Source organism: Pyrus communis, chromosome 11, assembly GCF_041283825.1.
Source record: "Pyrus communis isolate YQ-2024b chromosome 11, ASM4128382v1, whole genome shotgun sequence".
NCBI classification, from domain to species: Eukaryota; Viridiplantae; Streptophyta; class Magnoliopsida; order Rosales; family Rosaceae; genus Pyrus; species Pyrus communis.
This window is the reverse complement of record NC_142575.1, coordinates 5,703,258-5,721,459: the sequence shown is the minus strand read 5'-3', so window position 1 is coordinate 5,721,459 and position 18,202 is coordinate 5,703,258. Positions and strand designations below refer to the sequence as shown.

Here is an 18,202-nt window from a genome sequence, read left to right as displayed (position 1 = left end):
TCTCCTTTTTTCCCTCATCTCAGCCAACCCTCTCATGAGTCTTTTCTCACACGTCACTCTCTCTTTCCACTCACTTTCTATGCACATGTTTGTGGCATAGAAAACAATAAAAAATTATAAAGAATTGAATGCATGGAAACACATGTGTACAATAAGCAACACTATTCACTTTACAAATTTTCCTTAAATTAATAATGAAAATACTAGTAATCTGTCCGTTTTTCTTCAAGTAATTCGTCTGATTTTTCTTTGGATAAATAGTAACAAACTATTAAATTGAAAGTTGAATAACAACGACATGGAAAATAGGGTCAAACATGTAATTTTACTGTGCAACAAAGAAAGGAACTTGAAAGCTGGGCAGCAAAAGAGGGGCAAAACCATCCTTTCATTGTTGGTGAACAGTGCTTTCTCTCATAAGATGAACAATGATTTTCTACCTGGTTTTAGCATATAGGTAATTTATGCGTTCATAACGATGAGCACTGCCTAAATATACTAAAAAATTAAGACAAATTAAGCACTGGCTCAAACGTTCATATAAAATTCCATTAAACCCAACAAGATCAGTTTTGTCATTTTGTATTCTCTTTAACAAGAAAAAGACAAAGTGAAAGAGAAATTGATGCATTGCTTACGAACCCCAAATTTTCAAACGACAATACATGGTTCGAGCCATCCTCACTCTCTCGTGGCACTACAATTTACATCATTTCACGGTAGAAACATCACAATTAGAGTTGGGGATTGCCTCAAACTTGACCCAGGGACGTTAGGTAGTTGTGTGGTGGCTTCCAACTCTTCCAAAACGGTATGGAGTGGTCGGAAAAGTGTCGGAAAAGTGTCGGGAAGTTTCTTTCTCGTCGGAGCTTCGAGCTAGAGCCTCTAGTCTCGGTTTCCTACGAAACGGAGCTGGGTTCGAGCTCGCGAGGTCAAGAGGGTGGATGTGGTGGTGGTTTGGGCGTTGATTCGTCGAGGTTTGGTGCCTTTTGCTGCGTTCCAGAGAGAAGAAAGGACGGGAGAGTTTGAGAGGGAGAAAGAGGTTTGATTGAGTGAAAGAGATGTTACAGAGTACGAGGACAACAGAGAGAGAGAGAGAGAGAGAGCAGAGTGCAATTGATTGGTGGGGTGACTTTCCGTTAAGGGAAGAAAAATCTTACGGGATAAATTTTCAAAAGCTAATCGGCAATTCACACGTGTGAATTTACACAAGTATACAAATTTATTGCTTGTTATCAAAATTTAAATTGTTACTTGATTTGGATTTAGTTTATATTTATGCATACATAACGACGAGTACTCAAATATATTAAAAAAGAGATGAATTACGCATTGGCTCAAACATTCATGTAAAACTCCATTAAACCCAACAAGATCAGTTTTGTCATTTGTATTCTCCTTAACAAGAAAAAGACAAAGTGAAAAGGAAATGAATGCAGTGCTTACGAACCCTAAATTTTCAAACGACAATACATGGCTCGAGCCATTCTTACTCTCTCGTGGCATTACAATTTACATCATTTCACGGTAGAAGCGTCGCAATTAGAATTGCGTATTTTTTTTATCTTTGTGTAAAAATATCTCAAAAAAAAATTATTCTCTTGTTTTCGGTCAAATAACTAATCACATTAAAGATAAAGCAAATTAAAGTATAGTAAAATTTATACGAAAGTAAAGCAAGGCAAAGAAACAAGCCTAAAAGTAAAAGTGCAATCCTTTCCAAAAGTAAAGCACACTAAAAGTAAAGTAAAGAAACAAGCCTAAAAGTAAGGTAAAATTTATTCATTTTGAGACCGTTAGTCACGCAAATTGAATGAACAATTTTAAAATAGTGATACAATCAATACATTTATTTTTACTTTTAACACATTTTTACTAATTTTTATCCTTTTAAATAATGTTTTTTAGCCAAATTAAAACTACATAAGTAAACCCAATACATCAAATCACACAAACGCACAAACACACCCCTATGTCATACATTTAAATCACACAAAGAGACAAACTTTTCACAGCTTGATTTAACGGAAGAAAAATCTCACAACAGGACAAATTTTTAAAAGCTAACAGATACTTTAAATGAACAATGAAGCCTTTATGTACTGTGTGATGTAATGGACTAATAGTGGTGGTTGTTATCATTCAATCAATAATGATCCATTTTAGATGGATAAAGCATCTGGTACAAAGTGACGAAAAGCAGAATGGTGCCCGTGATTTGTGCGTGAAAGCTGGAAAAAGAATAAAATATTTGAAATCATTTCTATGTGTAGTGAACGATTAGAATGAATTGATATTTTACGCGATCCGCAGAGAAGGATTCGGAAAGGATAATGGTCATAGTTTCTCACGTGCACACTCGTGTGAATTTCACACAATTTTGTGTACATATTTACCCGTTTATTAAACGAGTGTAGTTTCTTTATTACAAGTCCAATTTGGATCTAGTTTGCGCTCACGCGTTAGTAACGATGAGTACTATCTCGATATACTAAGAAATGATACAAATTAAGCACTGACTCAAACATCCACGTATCCGCTGAACCGAACAGGGGCATTTTGGTCAATTCTCATCTTTGAAAATTAAAATTCGATAAAGTCGGAACAAGTTGTCACAAACTTGTTAGAGAATTTGAATGTGGAATGGTATCATGGACAAGGAGGACATATTACCAATTAGAATATACATTTTGGTTTGGTTCATCATTTTAGCGTAGATTAGATAACCAAAGAAATATGTTCGGTTTGGTTTCAAACTTTGGCTTGGTGCATCATTTTGCCAAATTAGCAACTGAAGTAAAGAGACAATAGATTTCAGAATGATCCTTTGCCATCTCTACAAGTGTTGAATGAAGATCGTGAGCAAACTAATCAATGTAAAACGCACACTCATTCTCCTTCAATTCAATTGCAATTTAGTTCAACTGTAAAGCTCTATAGTTTTTGGATACAAAACGACATATCATGCCAAATACCAACTGCAAAATGCAGCCTATGGTCATCCATTGAAGTACATTACTTCTCGACACTAACTTGTAACTCCAATGTTCTGCAGTCATTTTTCTTGAGCAAGCGGTCATCATCGAACCTGTTAAAATTAAAGGGATGCAAAGACACATATCTGTACTGACAATATTTTAACTAAATAAGGAAAAATAAAACTGAAGCCTATTCTACGACAACAAATCACCATTGACTGATAATATATCCATTAGTTATACTGATATTTGCCATGGACGAGTTTTCATATTTTGAAATCGTTACTTAATAACTTCATGTTTGATATCATCGAGAATGTCTTTCTCAATATAGGCAATCCAACAATCATCTGTCATTTGATCTTCCATTTGATTGAGTAACCAATTCTTCACAATCCTCATAGCACAAAACGCTCTCTACACTGGGAGATGCAACTAGTAACATGAATGCTAATGTCAACAACAAGTAAACTAATGGGTAAACAATTTCTTATTTTGTCTCAACCATTTTTTGTGCAAGATCCGCAATCCCATTCAATCCTGAAAACTCAATTCTGGAGCGCATGTCCATAATGTGCATCTTAAGCTGATTTTCAAGCATTGTCAAGTGCCAAAAAGTCCCTTAAAAAAAAAAAAAAAAAAAAAACAGTATCATCAAGTCATGTGCCAAAAAGTCATTCGGATATACTGAGCAAGCTGAATCAACTTTTGTTTGTCAAAAGTAGATATGAATAAATATCACTTGGATTCATACATGTCACACAAAGAAGCAACTCAACATTTGTCTCAGCGAAACGAATATTTAGCTCTTGAAGTTGCATTTCAATAACATTACAAAACATCTCAACATGATAATGATGCATATAAGTCCCCGCCAAAGTTATTTTATCCCTACAGTTTGAAACATGTCATTCATGTTAGGAACTTTAATCTGATGTTTGTCACATACAGAAAAAAAAAAACTGATTGAGTGAAGAATCAACCACTTTTTCAGCTCTTCTTTACATATGCGAAGTTAATGGCTAAGTTAATGACTAAGTTAATGGCGTGTACGAATTTTGACAAGGAAGATCACTCAGAGGATGGTTCTAATAGAATACATACTTGTTTTCATTCCTTTCATGATGTGGTTGGTTTTTCAAACTCACGCTGAAATACAATGATACATAATCTTTAGAAAGCCAACAAAATTCAAATTCACGTAAAAATACAAACAATTTTTACATTATTGTGATAAAAGGGCACCTTCATTGGATCTGCTAACATGATGGTACATGCCATTTCACATGTGGTTACCACCACTTTATTTTCTTTTTCTTTTCTTCACGTGCCCACACTCCCCCACTTTCACCTCCACTCCTTTTTTATTTCTTTCTTCCACTTTTTCTTCACATTTTTTTATTTGTCTGCCACAATTCATCACTTTTCAACTTCTGGATTGCATGCCAGACACCACCATCTGTTTTTTTTTCTCTTTCTTTTACCTCTTTTTTGTTGGAGAACAATTCAGAAATAAACAAATATAACAGAAATAAACAGAACTTGAAATTCTAATATTTTATTTACCAAATATACTTGATGTGCAGAATGAAATTATACAATAAATACATAAACTAATATAAAAATATCAATGATACTAACTTGATCACAGAAGGTAGAGGCTAGCGTAAAAGCTATGTCCTTCGAACAGTATTTTCGTCCCACTCTTGTGCTTGTGGTTCTACAACGTCTGCTCGACCAGGATACAACTACCAAATTCTACAACCCGCACCGGATTATAGAACTCTAGCGAATTGCTTTGTGTGTTTACTCTCTGGAAATTTTGTACGGAAGATAAGGAGGAAGAAAAGATGATTCCCACTTGGATACTGTGATTGCAAATATATAGGCTGTTTCACACCCTTTCAAATACTTGTTCAGTGTATTTGAAAGCACACAACTCTTTCTAATAGCTGTGTCTTTTAATCAAAAAGTACAACTCTTTCTAATAGCTGTGTCTTTTATATTATATTCAAGCCTAATCCACACAACCATAAGGCCCAAGCCTTCAATCCATTTCCAAATGGTCCAAGTTCGAATTACTAACAAAAAGGAATAAGCCTATATAAAGACTTGTGAAAAAATACTATTGACCAATGTGGGATAAGAGGGTCTCAAACTCCAACAATTCTTTTTCTTTTCTGGCCCAACTTTCACCATCTTTTTGAGAGAGAATTCTGTCAGAGTGAGAATTTTGAGAATCCTCTAATTATATTAGTTTATATTACATAATTAATTTAAAATAAATTATAACCGATATACAATAAACGAATATAATTAAATGATTTTCATAATTCTTACAAAAAAAATTCGACGAGATGCCCATTCATCTTTTGTTCTCTTTGTTTTCTTTCTTCTGCCTTTTCTTCACGTGGACTCCCCCCTTTCCTTTTCCTTTATTTCTTTCTGCAATTCCACCATCACCTTCTTTTCCCTTTTTTCCCCCCTTCTTTACTTTCCATTTTTTCTTTGTCTGGCAGACTCGCACCAAGGCTGATGGGGAAATTCATGGTCTCACGGCTGAGGCGACCCTTTTGTATATATCCAAACAACTAGCGTAGGTAGCCACTAGTTCTTTACCACAGTAGTAAAAAAATGTTAAGTCATCGTATGATTGTGGGAGTCCAAATTCGTCAGTGACTAATCATCCATAGGTGTGATTAGCCACTTTATCATAATTGTAGAAAAGTGTTAAGTCTTTGCATGATGGTATGAGTCCGAACTTATTAGTGGCTAATCACTCATCTATGACTAATCTAACAAAATTTATTATTTGACAAAAAAAAAAAAAAAAAAACTCTCGTGAGTATACTACGTATAAAACTTAAAAGTATACAAACTTAAACCAATTCACTAAAACGACATCGTTATAGGAGAAAAAGACAAGGTTTGAACTTTTCAGATTTCCTTGTGATGGTGGCTCTGCAAGTCAGCCAGATACCAGTTTCAAGAAGATTCAGATGCCACAGCTCGAATCCACCGTCAAGACAATCTCCGACACACCGTCTCCATACGCTTGCTTCCGATCTCAGAAGTGGATTGTCGTTTCCGTGGCTGTCGGAGGGTCACCAAGGACAGGCGAGACTAATTTGTACTATTCAATTATGAGAAATTTTTGAAGTATGTAATCATAATGAAATTACAAGAGAAGGCAAAAATCGTATAGAAATTTTGTATGGAAATCTTCAATCTCCAATCGATTTTCTCCATCGGAGTTGAGGTTACCGGGAGGTTTTCCCCAGTTTTCCTCCAATGCAGATCAGGGTGGACATGGGTTGGTTTTGTGCGGTTTTGAAGTGAAACTGAATTTTTTGCCAGTTCGGTTCGGTGTGAATTTGAAGCTTGAATTAAGCAAGATAAAACCAAACCATTTGGTTGCGGTTTAATTCGGTTTCAAAAGGTTGCAAACTAGGATGTTGTAGCAACTAGAGGCAGACCCACATGATCCTGTCTCGCCATCAATGACACAAACTGTATAGATTTCATTTCCTTTGTGTCTTCTGAATATGCCACCAATTTGTTGTTTGGACTAACCTCAAGAAGGATTAAGAAAATGAATTTGAAATGTTGGGATCGTCATAATATAAACCACTGCATTGTAATGTTGGTGTACTGCTCATCCAAGATTTACATGCTCCGGAGGAGCATCAGGTCCGGAGGAGCATCAGGTCCGGTGGGCATGCTATCATACACACACAGTGGATGTTCGACGTCACACTTGCTGCTTTTGGTTTTGGGTATTAAGAGTGTCTCCAAAATGATAATTGATAGCTTATGTGGTAATTTGATATTTTCTACAATATTTTGCTCCATCTGATATGTTAAATAATAATGTCATTTAATAGTTTTTTTATATTTTTGTGGAATCCAATAATTAAGGCAACCAATCAAATATTTCAAAAACATAACAACATTTATTATATGTTATATTAATCTATTAAAATATCATTTAATGAATTTGACATATGCTGTCAAATTTGATAGCAAAATGTCTTGCCTTCAAATGACTCAGGACCACGTAAGAAATTGAATGTTCGGTTGGAGAAAATTTGCTGCTATTTTTTATTATTGTATGCCTAAGTGGCAATTTTGACATCTCATTTAAAGATGCTCTATGCGGAACGTACTCTATACCTTTGAGAGTCCTTTGATAGTAATAGTAGGGGCCTTTTCGTTTAGGTGCAGATATATCATCCTCCTTGATCAGCTAGTCCACACTGATATTAAATTAAATATTTTCTTAATTTTGTCGGTGTGATTCGGTTTCGGCTTGATTTCAGATGTTCAAAGGCAAAACCAAAACGTTTCTTCATACTACAGTTCGGATTCAAATCAAAATCGTTTTAAAATCGTAGAAATCAAATCATTTGGTGCGATTTGATTTGATCCGTGTTTTGATTTCGAATTTCCGATTCCAAGTGCTCATTCCTAAATGCAGTGGCATATGGAATACTCACGTACAAATAAAATCCCACATAATCTTTGGAGGATGGTAAGATTGTTTAAAGCCTTCGGATCCTTTGGTATGTATACCATCTTCAAGTCCAGTGTAATCCACCAAAATCCTTAACTTAATGAAATTCCACAAAATTTTTAAGTTTTTTAGTACACATAAATTTAAATGAATTTTAAAAAGACTACCCCAAAATTTTAAACTTTTTTAGAATACATTTGTTGTATAGGACTATCTTGAACTGGACTAACTTTAGGGACTAAGTTGGACTGTCTTAAAATAGACTAAACTGAATTAACTTAGTGAAGTATTTGGTACAGTGTCGGACTAAAAAACAGGATAATAAAAAATAAACTCATATATGTTACAAAATATTTAAATTATTTGCTTCAACTTCAATTTCAACCACCATTAAAATTTTCAATCCAAAATTTCAACATCCAATTCCCTAATCCAACACCAAAATGCTAAATTTCAAAATACCTAGTTCAAAAATCATCAAAAACCAATCATCCCCCTCTAGTGGAAGAACATATACCCCTATTTGAATATATATATATATATATATATATATATATTTTATATATATTTATAAACCCTCTTTAAATGTTTGATGTATATAATTAATGCCATGCGGATGGATGGTAAGGAAGAATTAATGATTTTACATATACCCCAATTCTTCACGTACAAATGATTGAGTAACCAATTCTTCACAATCCTCATAGCACAAAATGCCCTCTACACTGGAAGATGCAATTGGTAACATGAGTGCTAATGTCAACAGCAAGTAAACTAATGGGTAAACAGTTTCTTATTTTGTCTCAACCATTTTTTGTGCAAGACCTGCAATCCCATTCAATCCTGAAAACTCAATGCTAGAGCGCATGTCCATAATGTGCATCTTAAGCTGATTTTCAAGTATTGTCAAGTGCCAAAAAGCCCCTTAAAAAAACAGTATCATCAAGTCAAGTGCGAAAAAGTCATTCAGGTATACTGAGCAAGCCGAATCAACTTTTGTTTGTCAAAAGCAGAGAATGAATATCGCTTGGATTCATACATGTCACACAAAGAAGCAACTCAATATTCATCTCATCAAACATATTTAGCTCTTGGAGTTGCATATCAATAACATTACAAAACATCTCAACATGATAATGATGCATATATGGGATCAGGATCCTCTCCTAATCTAAGGATGAGGATCCTCATGACCAAGAGATATGGGCCGTTAGATGAAAATCCAACGGTTATAATTATTATAACTTTAAAGGGACCCTCCTATTTATAACCGTTGAATTTTTATCCAACGATCCATATCCCTTGATCATGAGAATCCTCATTCTTAAATTATGAGAGGATCCTGGTCCGAATATATGTCCCCGCCGAAGTTATTTTATCCCTACATAAAGACTTCATTGTTCATTATTGATGGAATGATAACAACCACCACAATTACATCACACAATACACAAAGACTTCATTGTTTATTTAAAGTATCTGTTGGCTTTTAAAATTTGTCCCGTTGTGAGATTTTTCTTCCGTTAAATCAGACTTTCGTTTGGTGTGTGGAAATGTTAAAAGTTTGTCTCTTTGTGTGATTTAAGTATATGTGATAGGGGTGTGTTTGTGATGCTTTTAGCTGAGATTAATTTAATATCATATGTAATGTCGAATTGAATGTTGTGTATAATTGACGCATCCCAATCAAGAATGTCGTTCAGTACAGTTTGATTCGAAATCTTAATAAATATTATGAGTTGGGGTGTGTCAATAATTAAACTAGTGTATAATATCTCACAGTAAAAGAAAATGTAAATCATTACATTTGATGTTATCTTTTACATTGTGCAATTAGAATGATAAGCCAAAGGCATTTGCATTTTATCGGAGAGAGAAGGTGAGGAATAGGGAGAAATTTAATTTTAATTTCAACTTTTTTTTTTTTTTTTTTTTGGTGGGACTCCAACATTGCAATTACTCTTGAAGTGCCTAGCTAGGTGTCTAGCGAGTCTTCTCAACCTCACTTTAGAGCAACTCCACCCCTATCCACTTTGTGCCAGCACCCAGCCCATTTATCCATTTAATTGAACAGTAACAGACTCAATGAACAGTAATAGGCCAAAGCATCTCCACCCCAAAAAAAAATGTGCTGGCACCTAGTCTAAAAATGCGCTGGCACAAACGATCTCCACCCCTACAAAATGCGCTGGCACCCAGTCCATTTAAAATATTAAATAATTTTTTTATAAAATAATAAAAAAAAAATAGTTTTAATTTCGAATAGGATTTTTAACCAATCTCGTCACGCCACGTGTCATTATCCGAACGTACTATTTTTTGAATAGATTTCCGCTAAGATTTTCAACCAATCCCGACAACCCACGTGTCACTTCCTGTTTACAATAATTTAGGCAATATTTCGATAAGATTTTTAACCAATCTCGTCATGCCACGTGTCATTATCCGAACGTACTATTTTTTGAATAGATTTCCGCTAAGATTTTCAACCAATTACATAGTGCCACGTGGCATTGTCCAGAACCTCATCTTCTTCTTTTTTGTCCATATAAACCCTACATCCCTACATCCATCCTCACACTAAACTCAATCCTTTTTTTTAGCTCAGAATTCTTCTTTATCGTTTTCAAATCTTGAGTTCTTACAATGTCTTCTTCAAGGAGAGCGTATAAACAGTTGCAAGAGCAGCAGAAAAGGTTGTTGGCACAACAGGAAGAATTGGTCAATCTTGACCAAGATGGAGGTGGAGATGAGGTCTTCGCAATGGAGGAGGATGAGGATGATCACCATAGAAGGCGGAGGGCCTCACATTCCCGCCGTATCATGCAAGCTATGGGTCAGATAGCCAAACCCGGACGTGCGGCAAACATCGATAGAAGAAGGGAAAGACGAGGTAAAGATCTCTTGGAAGATTATTTTATTCCCAACAGCGTTTACCCTGATCATGTTTTTAGACGTCGTTTTAGAATGCAACGAAGTTTGTTCGCTAAAATCATGAGTGATGTTTGCAACCATGATCCATATTTTGTGCAAAAAGAGGATGCTTTTCATGTGCTAGGTCTTCTTCCTGAGCAAAAAATTACGGCTGCCTTGCGAATGCTTGCATATGGAGCATCTGCAGATCAAGTGGATGAGATCGCAAGGATGGGAAAAACAACAGTTATGGAGTCCCTGATGCAGTTTTGCTCTGCAATTGAAGCCCTCTACACCAATGAGTACCTTCGGCAACCCACGCCAAGGGACATGCGAAGGGATCGTTCTAATGATGTAGAAATGATGTAATGATGTAAGTAGGGATCGTTCTAACCGGGGATTAACTAGGGGTGCTAATCTATTTTGAATTGACTTGAAAACACAAAAACTAAATGTAAATACTCTTAACAAGACTACTATGACTCAGAATGGCTTTGAAAAACTCAAACTGCCTAAAACAATCAAACTGACTCAAATAGAAACTAGAACTTGATTTAGACGAATTTGAAACTGTTTATGACTCCAAAAAGCTTAAAGATACAAAAATAAAACAAACACGAATGATTAAGACTCAACGAATTATGGGGGAAATGTGTTTGGACGATATTAAATTAAATGGACAGAATATAATTAAAGGCAAAATGTAAATATGAATGTGATGAAAATATGGATGATGGAATAGCCAAGGGGTTCTTCTCCACACATGTTACACTTGCATACAATATTGATTCTCAGTTGGTCTTTCGATAAGTTGTGAAACTCAACACCCCGAGTTAATTAGGTCCGCTTAAATTAACCGTCAAGTTCTCCTTAAGTCAATGAATTGGATGGTTAGCGCAACGCAATTCACCACATTTTCCAAAAGTCCTTTACGTGAAAATCACAATAAAGATACAATCAAAGATCATTAAGCATTATGAAAACTATAAGTATTGACGAGGCATTCGTTACTATGGAATACGCATGAAACTTATGCCAAGAATTCGTTTAACACGATTGTTTATAAGCAACCTCCACTACTTGTGAATATAAGTTCATAACGATTAGGTGAAATTCACTTATATTCTAGCGTCATATTTATGCATGAAAATTAAGCGCGCATTCTTAATAAACATTCGTAAATAAGTTATCAATCAAACGGTTAAACAAATTGAATCCACAACTTATGAAATTCCAACGAAAGTTAATCAATTCATATTGCAAATATAAACATAGTTTCGAATCACCCCCTAGCTAAAGGGGGTTTAGTTCCTCATAACTTTGAAATCAAAGAAACCCCTAAACATTCCAACAACTCAAACTTGAATTGTATGAACGTTTAGGCACTCTTCTCTTCCATTCTCATACGTACAAAACAAAGAGAATTCAATTTAAACTTTGAAATCAAAGAAACACCTAAACATTCCAACAACTCAAACTTGAATTGTATGAACGTTTAGGCACTCTTTTCTTCCTCGTTGTTGTAGCACAAGGTCTAAGGTGAGCTTTGGGGATTATGTGAAGTGTTTTGGAGGGATGGGAAGTGGTTGGATAGTGGCTGAAATGGAGGAGAAAAACTGCACAGAAATGGAGGGGGATTTGCGGCACAAGGGTTGTGTTTGTGTTGTGTCCAGTCTAGTGAATGGATGAATGCAAGGGTATTTATAGGAGTAGTGGAGGGAACATATGGCTATTTGTTTAAGCATGCATGTGCTGGAATGTGGTGGAAAATAGCTAGGAAAGCTGGAAAGCACAAGGATCCCACGGCAATGACAGTTTTTGATGTTGGATTTGCATGTGTGTGCTGGAAATGGTGTGTGTATGCATGTGTTTGGGAAGCTTTCTTGCTCATTTTCTGGATGCAATGATGAAGAGTTTAATAATTAATGCATGTAGGTGGCTGAAATGATGAAGAATGAGTGGTGGAAATGAAAGGGAAAGCTAGAAAGACATGTGAAGATGCTGGAATTGTGAGTAGGCCACGACAATGTGTTTTCAGGATGGTTCTTTGTGGTTGTGATGCATGTGATTGCATGTGTTGATTGCTAAGGTGTGTGATGATGAGTGTAAGTGGAATAAAGAATGAATGAAGGCATGTGAATTAGGTGGAATGCTGGAATGATGAAGATGCAAATGGGAATGCTGAAATGCAAAGGTGGTCACGGTTTTGAGTGTGTTTTGTGTTGGAAATGCATGTGAATGCATGTGAATGTTGTTTGTGTGAAGTGTGTGTGGGTTAAAGAGTGAATGGTGGTGTAATGATGAAGTGTGATGGCTGAAAATGTCAAGGGAAATGCATGTGATTGCTCGGCAAAGAATTTCAGGATGCATATGAATGCATGTGAGTGCATGTGTGTGTAAATGGGTGAAAATGTGGGTTAAAATGATGCATGGCTAGGAAATGTGAGTGAATGATGTGCATGTGTGTGAATGCATGTGGAATAAAGAAGAGTATGGAAGTGAATAAATCATAATATGGCTAGTTTAAAGGGCTAGGGTTTAAGTACATAGAATGGGCCTAAAATAGGTTGGTTTGCATGGCATAGAATGTTTGATTTGGGCTAGAGGTTTTCCATGGCTCAAAGGATTTGTTTGATTGGGCTAGGCCCTTTGTTTTATGTCCCCAAAGAGCATACAAGGCTTCAATTTCGTCCATCCTCTTTGCTCCATGATTAAGCTATCCAATCCATGCCCAAAAGTGCCCCAAATAGCCTCAAAATGCACTTTCTTGCTCCCTAAGCCTTTAGAACCTGAAAACACACAAAAGAAGCATAAAGGACTAAAATAACTAGAGAAACATAACGTAAATGCACGAGAACAAGCCATTTAAGTCGCATGAATATGCTCCTATCAAACTCCCCCACACTTATCTTTTGCTAATCCTCGAGCAAAACAGAATAAAAACAAATAAACAAAACGACACTAAACACGTAAAACACAACCTAAACCTTCCAACAACCGTCTTAGGGATTTCCAATGCACATGACATGTTAAAAATCATCATTCTCACAGATTTTAGTCATCTTCACACTCAAGTACATTCTTAATCATAGTCACCATATACTAGTTCACAATTAAGCATTTAAAACCATGTTTTGAATGTAGTAACATGCCTTAGAGAATTTGCTCAATTCCTTACAAGATATGCACTCGAATTTCACTCAGAATTTCTAACTACACACCCTAATCTAGTCATATGTGAGAAGATTGATGTAACATGAAAACGAACACTCACATATATGTATCACAAAGAACGCAATTTCTGGAGTTAATGAGCATGTTTAGATATGATCTCATGAATGGAATGCTACTACTTAGACGCGAGAACCAGTGACACCATATGCTCATACCAAGTTCAAACTCCACAAATTGAAATACACAACACTCAAGATAGAAGTCAAGGGTTGTAACGGGGCTTGGGGTATGTGGATAACAAAGAAGGGATATGAAAAACAAAGGTTCTTAAAGAAATAGTGAGCAAAACATTTGAATCAACTTAGAATTCACTTTTGAATGAAAACTCAACTTTTGAACAAAAAAGGGAGAATTTAGACAATTTATGCCCAGAATTGGTGTTTTGGAACCTTTCTTCAATCACTTATTCTTTCATTTTTTTTTTTTTTAAGCTCTTTTTTCTTTCTTTCTTTCTTTTCTCTTTTTTTTTTCTTTTGAATCTCAAAACATAAACACTTAAACATTCTCTCCCCCACACTTATTTTCTTTCATAATGTAACTCAAAAGGAATTCAATTAAGTCATGCTCATTATCTTTTAAGAACAAGGGTGGGGATTGTCCTAAACTAGGCTAGGTGAGAAAAATGTGGGTAAACAAAGAATAAAGGCTAAACAAGGCTCAACGTGGTTAAAACTTACAACATATACGAAGTATGGGAAGTAAGGCTATTTGGCTATGGTGGTGGTCACTACACAACTTCTTCTTGAATATGTGTTATGCAAATCAATAACATGCTTTGAATGAAATGGGCATGAGTTCTAGCATTTGGAACTATATGATGAAACGCCTTCTAAGTAGTAACCAAGCAAAGAATAATGAGATCATGCAACGACTTTAGAAAACAAGAAATCACAGATTATACTCTCCAAAGAACGTTATAGGCTCAAGTCTCTCAGGGTTGTAGCGTTTGTTTGAGTTCCTTCCTTCAAGCATGTTACAAAAACGAATTTTTTTTCTTTTATGATTGCATGTGAAGTCATACATTATAACCATAACCAAGCATATACCAAGAGTAAATCAAACTTTTCTCTATGTTAATAACTCTTTCTAACCGTCATGCAATTATAAACCAAATCCTTATCATTGTGTTGGAAGGTACCCTAAGACACAAACACACAAAAACGACTCAAAACACTCTTTTTAGGCTTTTCAAAACATTTTCTTCAAAATTTTATGTCATTTTCGGAGTTATAAAACAAAACACACTAAAACACTCTAAAACAATTTAAAAACACCTTAAACAGCAAGGAACAACATTTGAAGTTATGGGTGATAAAATCCCACGAATTTGCATTAACAACATTAGTTACCCCCCCACACTTAAATCAAACATTGTCCTCAATGTTTTAAGCATAGATTCACACAAAACATAAGTAAACACACAAAAAACACTTAAACATACTAAACATGGCAAAATGTAATTAACAAAGAGAAGAGTTTAGGGACGCAAATCTGGTTATGGAGTGTAAATTCCCTCTTCTCCTTGGTAATTGCATTGAGGCTTTGATCATAGTGACTCCACAGGCTTACTCTTGACCAAGATGGAGGTGGAGATGAGGTCTTCGCAATGGAGGAGGATGAGGATGATCACCATAGAAGGCGGAGGGCCTCACATTCCCGCCGTATCATGCAAGCTATGGGTCAGATAGCCAAACCCGGACGTGCGGCAAACATCGATAGAAGAAGGGAAAGACGAGGTAAAGATCTCTTGGAAGATTATTTTATTCCCAACAGCGTTTACCCTGATCATGTTTTTAGACGTCGTTTTAGAATGCAACGAAGTTTGTTCGCTAAAATCATGAGTGATGTTTGCAACCATGATCCATATTTTGTGCAAAAAGAGGATGCTTTTCATGTGCTAGGTCTTCTTCCTGAGCAAAAAATTACGGCTGCCTTGCGAATGCTTGCATATGGAGCATCTGCAGATCAAGTGGATGAGATCGCAAGGATGGGAAAAACAACAGTTCTGGAGTCCCTGATGCGGTTTTGCTCTGCAATTGAAGCCCTCTACACCAATGAGTACCTTCGGCAACCCACGCCAAGGGACATGCGAAGGCTTCTGAGGAAGGGTGAGATGCGAGGCTTCCCTGGCATGATTGGAAGCATCGACTGCATGCACTGGACATGGAAAAACTGTCCAAGTGCGTGGCAATGAGCTTATGGCGACAGAAAAGGAGCCAAAAGCATCATTTTGGAAGCGGTGGCTTCTTTTGATACATGGATTTGGCATGCTTTTTTTGGTGTTCCAGGAGCTCAGAATGACCTAAATGTCCTTGCCCAATCTCCAGTGTTTGACGAACTGCTACAAGGGCGTGGGCCGAGATGCACATATTGGGTTAATGGTACTAAATACGAGGGACCATACTACCTTGCAGATGGTATTTACCCAAGGTGGTCAACATTTGTCAAAACAGTGCCACACCCGCAGAGTGAAAAAGATAAACACTTCGCAAAGTGTCAAGAAGGGTGTAGGAAGGATGTCGAGCGTTGTTTTGGCATCCTGCAAGCTCGTTGGGCCATTGTCAGGAGTGCAGCTAGAATGTTTGATGTCGAGGCTCTTCGATCCATTATGATGACGTGTATTATTCTTCACAACATGATTGTTGAACACGAGTATGATTATGATGCCGTCGATGAATACGAGCCGGATCCGATGAACAACTCAAGAACACAAATCTACTATGCTCATGACCGGACCGAAGATCCCGTGCAACACGAGCCGTTGGAACGGGATGGACGTTACAATGAATTGATCGTTCAACGATACACTTCATTGCAAGAGCCATACTGGCACATAGCCCGCCAGAATGACTTGATTGACCATCAGTGGAGATTGCACGAAGGCGAAGATAATTAAAATAAGGCTCGTGGTTGAAGAATAAAGTGTATTGTTTTTTAAGTGATCTTATTTTGTGTGTTTGCTTTTTTTTTTTAAGTTTAAATGGTGAGGTTATGTAATTTTATTTGGTGTTTTAAGTTTAAATGGTGAGGTTATGTAATTTTAAGTTTAAATGGTGTTTTAAAGTTCTAAAAATAAATAAGAAATTAAATAAAGTTCTAAAAATAAATAAGAAATTACATAAGAAATTAAATAAAGTTCTAAAAATAAATAAGAAATTACATAAGAAATTAAATAAAGTTCTAAAAATAAATAAGAAATTACATAAGAAATTAAGTAAAGTAGTACAAATAAATGCGAAATTATACAAAGTCTGTGGAGTTAGGATATGTGGTGCTAGGATCTTGGTTGCTAGGATTTCTGTAGCTGGAACCCCCTTGACTTGTTTCGGCATCTCTTGCACGCCTCCTTCGCACGACATCTCTTTTTTCTGATGTCCAAAAATATTTTGAATTCGGAGACAGTCCTACTAGAGACTTGTTCATAGTGTCACGATCTGTTTGAGCCATCCTTTCTTCTCTAAGCATCTCATTTTCTCGATGAAGTGCTTCTCTAATCATCTCGTTCTCTCGATTAACTATTTCTCTTTGTCTCTCAGACGCAGCATCACGAGCCTCAGTAGCTGCAATAATTGCTGCCACAGCAGCAGCTTTTTCCTCATCTCTAGCCTTTTCCCATGCCATGTTCATTTCACCTTGACGAGTAAGTTCCTCCATATATTTAGTGTAGTCATTTTTGGAAGAACTACCTTTTTTCTTTGATGCCTTTTTACCTTGAGGCCTGAGGGACTGACGAGTCGGTTGGGTCTCTGGCACTTGTTCAGGTATCCCTTCCGTGTCTTCAAATGTGTTGGCTTCTTGTTCGGCTGTGTCTGCTTCTGGCGAACTGTGTAGACCCATACCGTGCATGACAACTTCTGGACCGGTTGCCACAATTTGGTATTTAGGGCAATCTTTGACAATTTGCCAACATTCCCATTTGTTGAATGATTTGTTATGGTTCTTTGCATTGTAGAATGCTTGTGCTTGTAGTGTCTATAAAAATTACATAAAAATTACATAAGAATTGTGGAATGCATAAAAATTATATAAAAATTACATAAGTATTTGGAATGCATATTACATAAAAATTACATAAGAAATTAAATAAGAATTGTGGAATGCATAAAAATTATATAAAAAGTACATAAAAATTACATAAGTATTTGGAATGCATATTACATAAAAATTACATAAGAAATTAAATAAATTAAAATAATCAAATCGGGTGGAATGCATATAAATAAATAAAAATATTGTTACCTCATCCGCTAAACTTGTCCCACTACGCAAATTACCAGAAGCATGAGAGAGGGCGTTTTTCCAACAAGTAAAGGATGCGTTGAGTTTTTTCCAACGACCTTGAAGACCTTGACTAGATCTGGCATCTTTTCCATGTACATCTTTTCCATGTACATCGTTGAACGATTTCGTAATTTTACTCCACATTTCTCGCTTATCCATCTCATTACCCGTAATCGTGTCATGAGTAGTGCGAACCCAACATTCACACAACGTAACATCTTCACTGAGCTTCCACGAAGTCATTTTTTTCTCTCAAAGTGTACAAAATATTCAAATGTAGAAA

At 36.1% G+C, this 18,202-nt stretch overlaps 1 protein-coding gene across 1 annotated transcript; it reads right to left on the bottom strand.

Moving 5' to 3' along the window:
* Window positions 1–3,015: 3,015 nt before the first annotated feature.
* Window positions 3,016–18,083, bottom strand: LOC148692757 (uncharacterized). Its single transcript, XM_088679595.1, has 3 exons — window positions 17,878–18,083; window positions 17,177–17,610; window positions 3,016–3,088 (listed from the first exon to the last, which is right to left on the bottom strand). Exons 1-3 carry the CDS (start codon window positions 18,076–18,078, stop codon window positions 3,016–3,018), a joined length of 708 nt encoding a protein of 235 aa, XP_088535721.1. The 5' UTR covers window positions 18,079–18,083.
* Window positions 18,084–18,202: the final 119 nt, after the last annotated feature.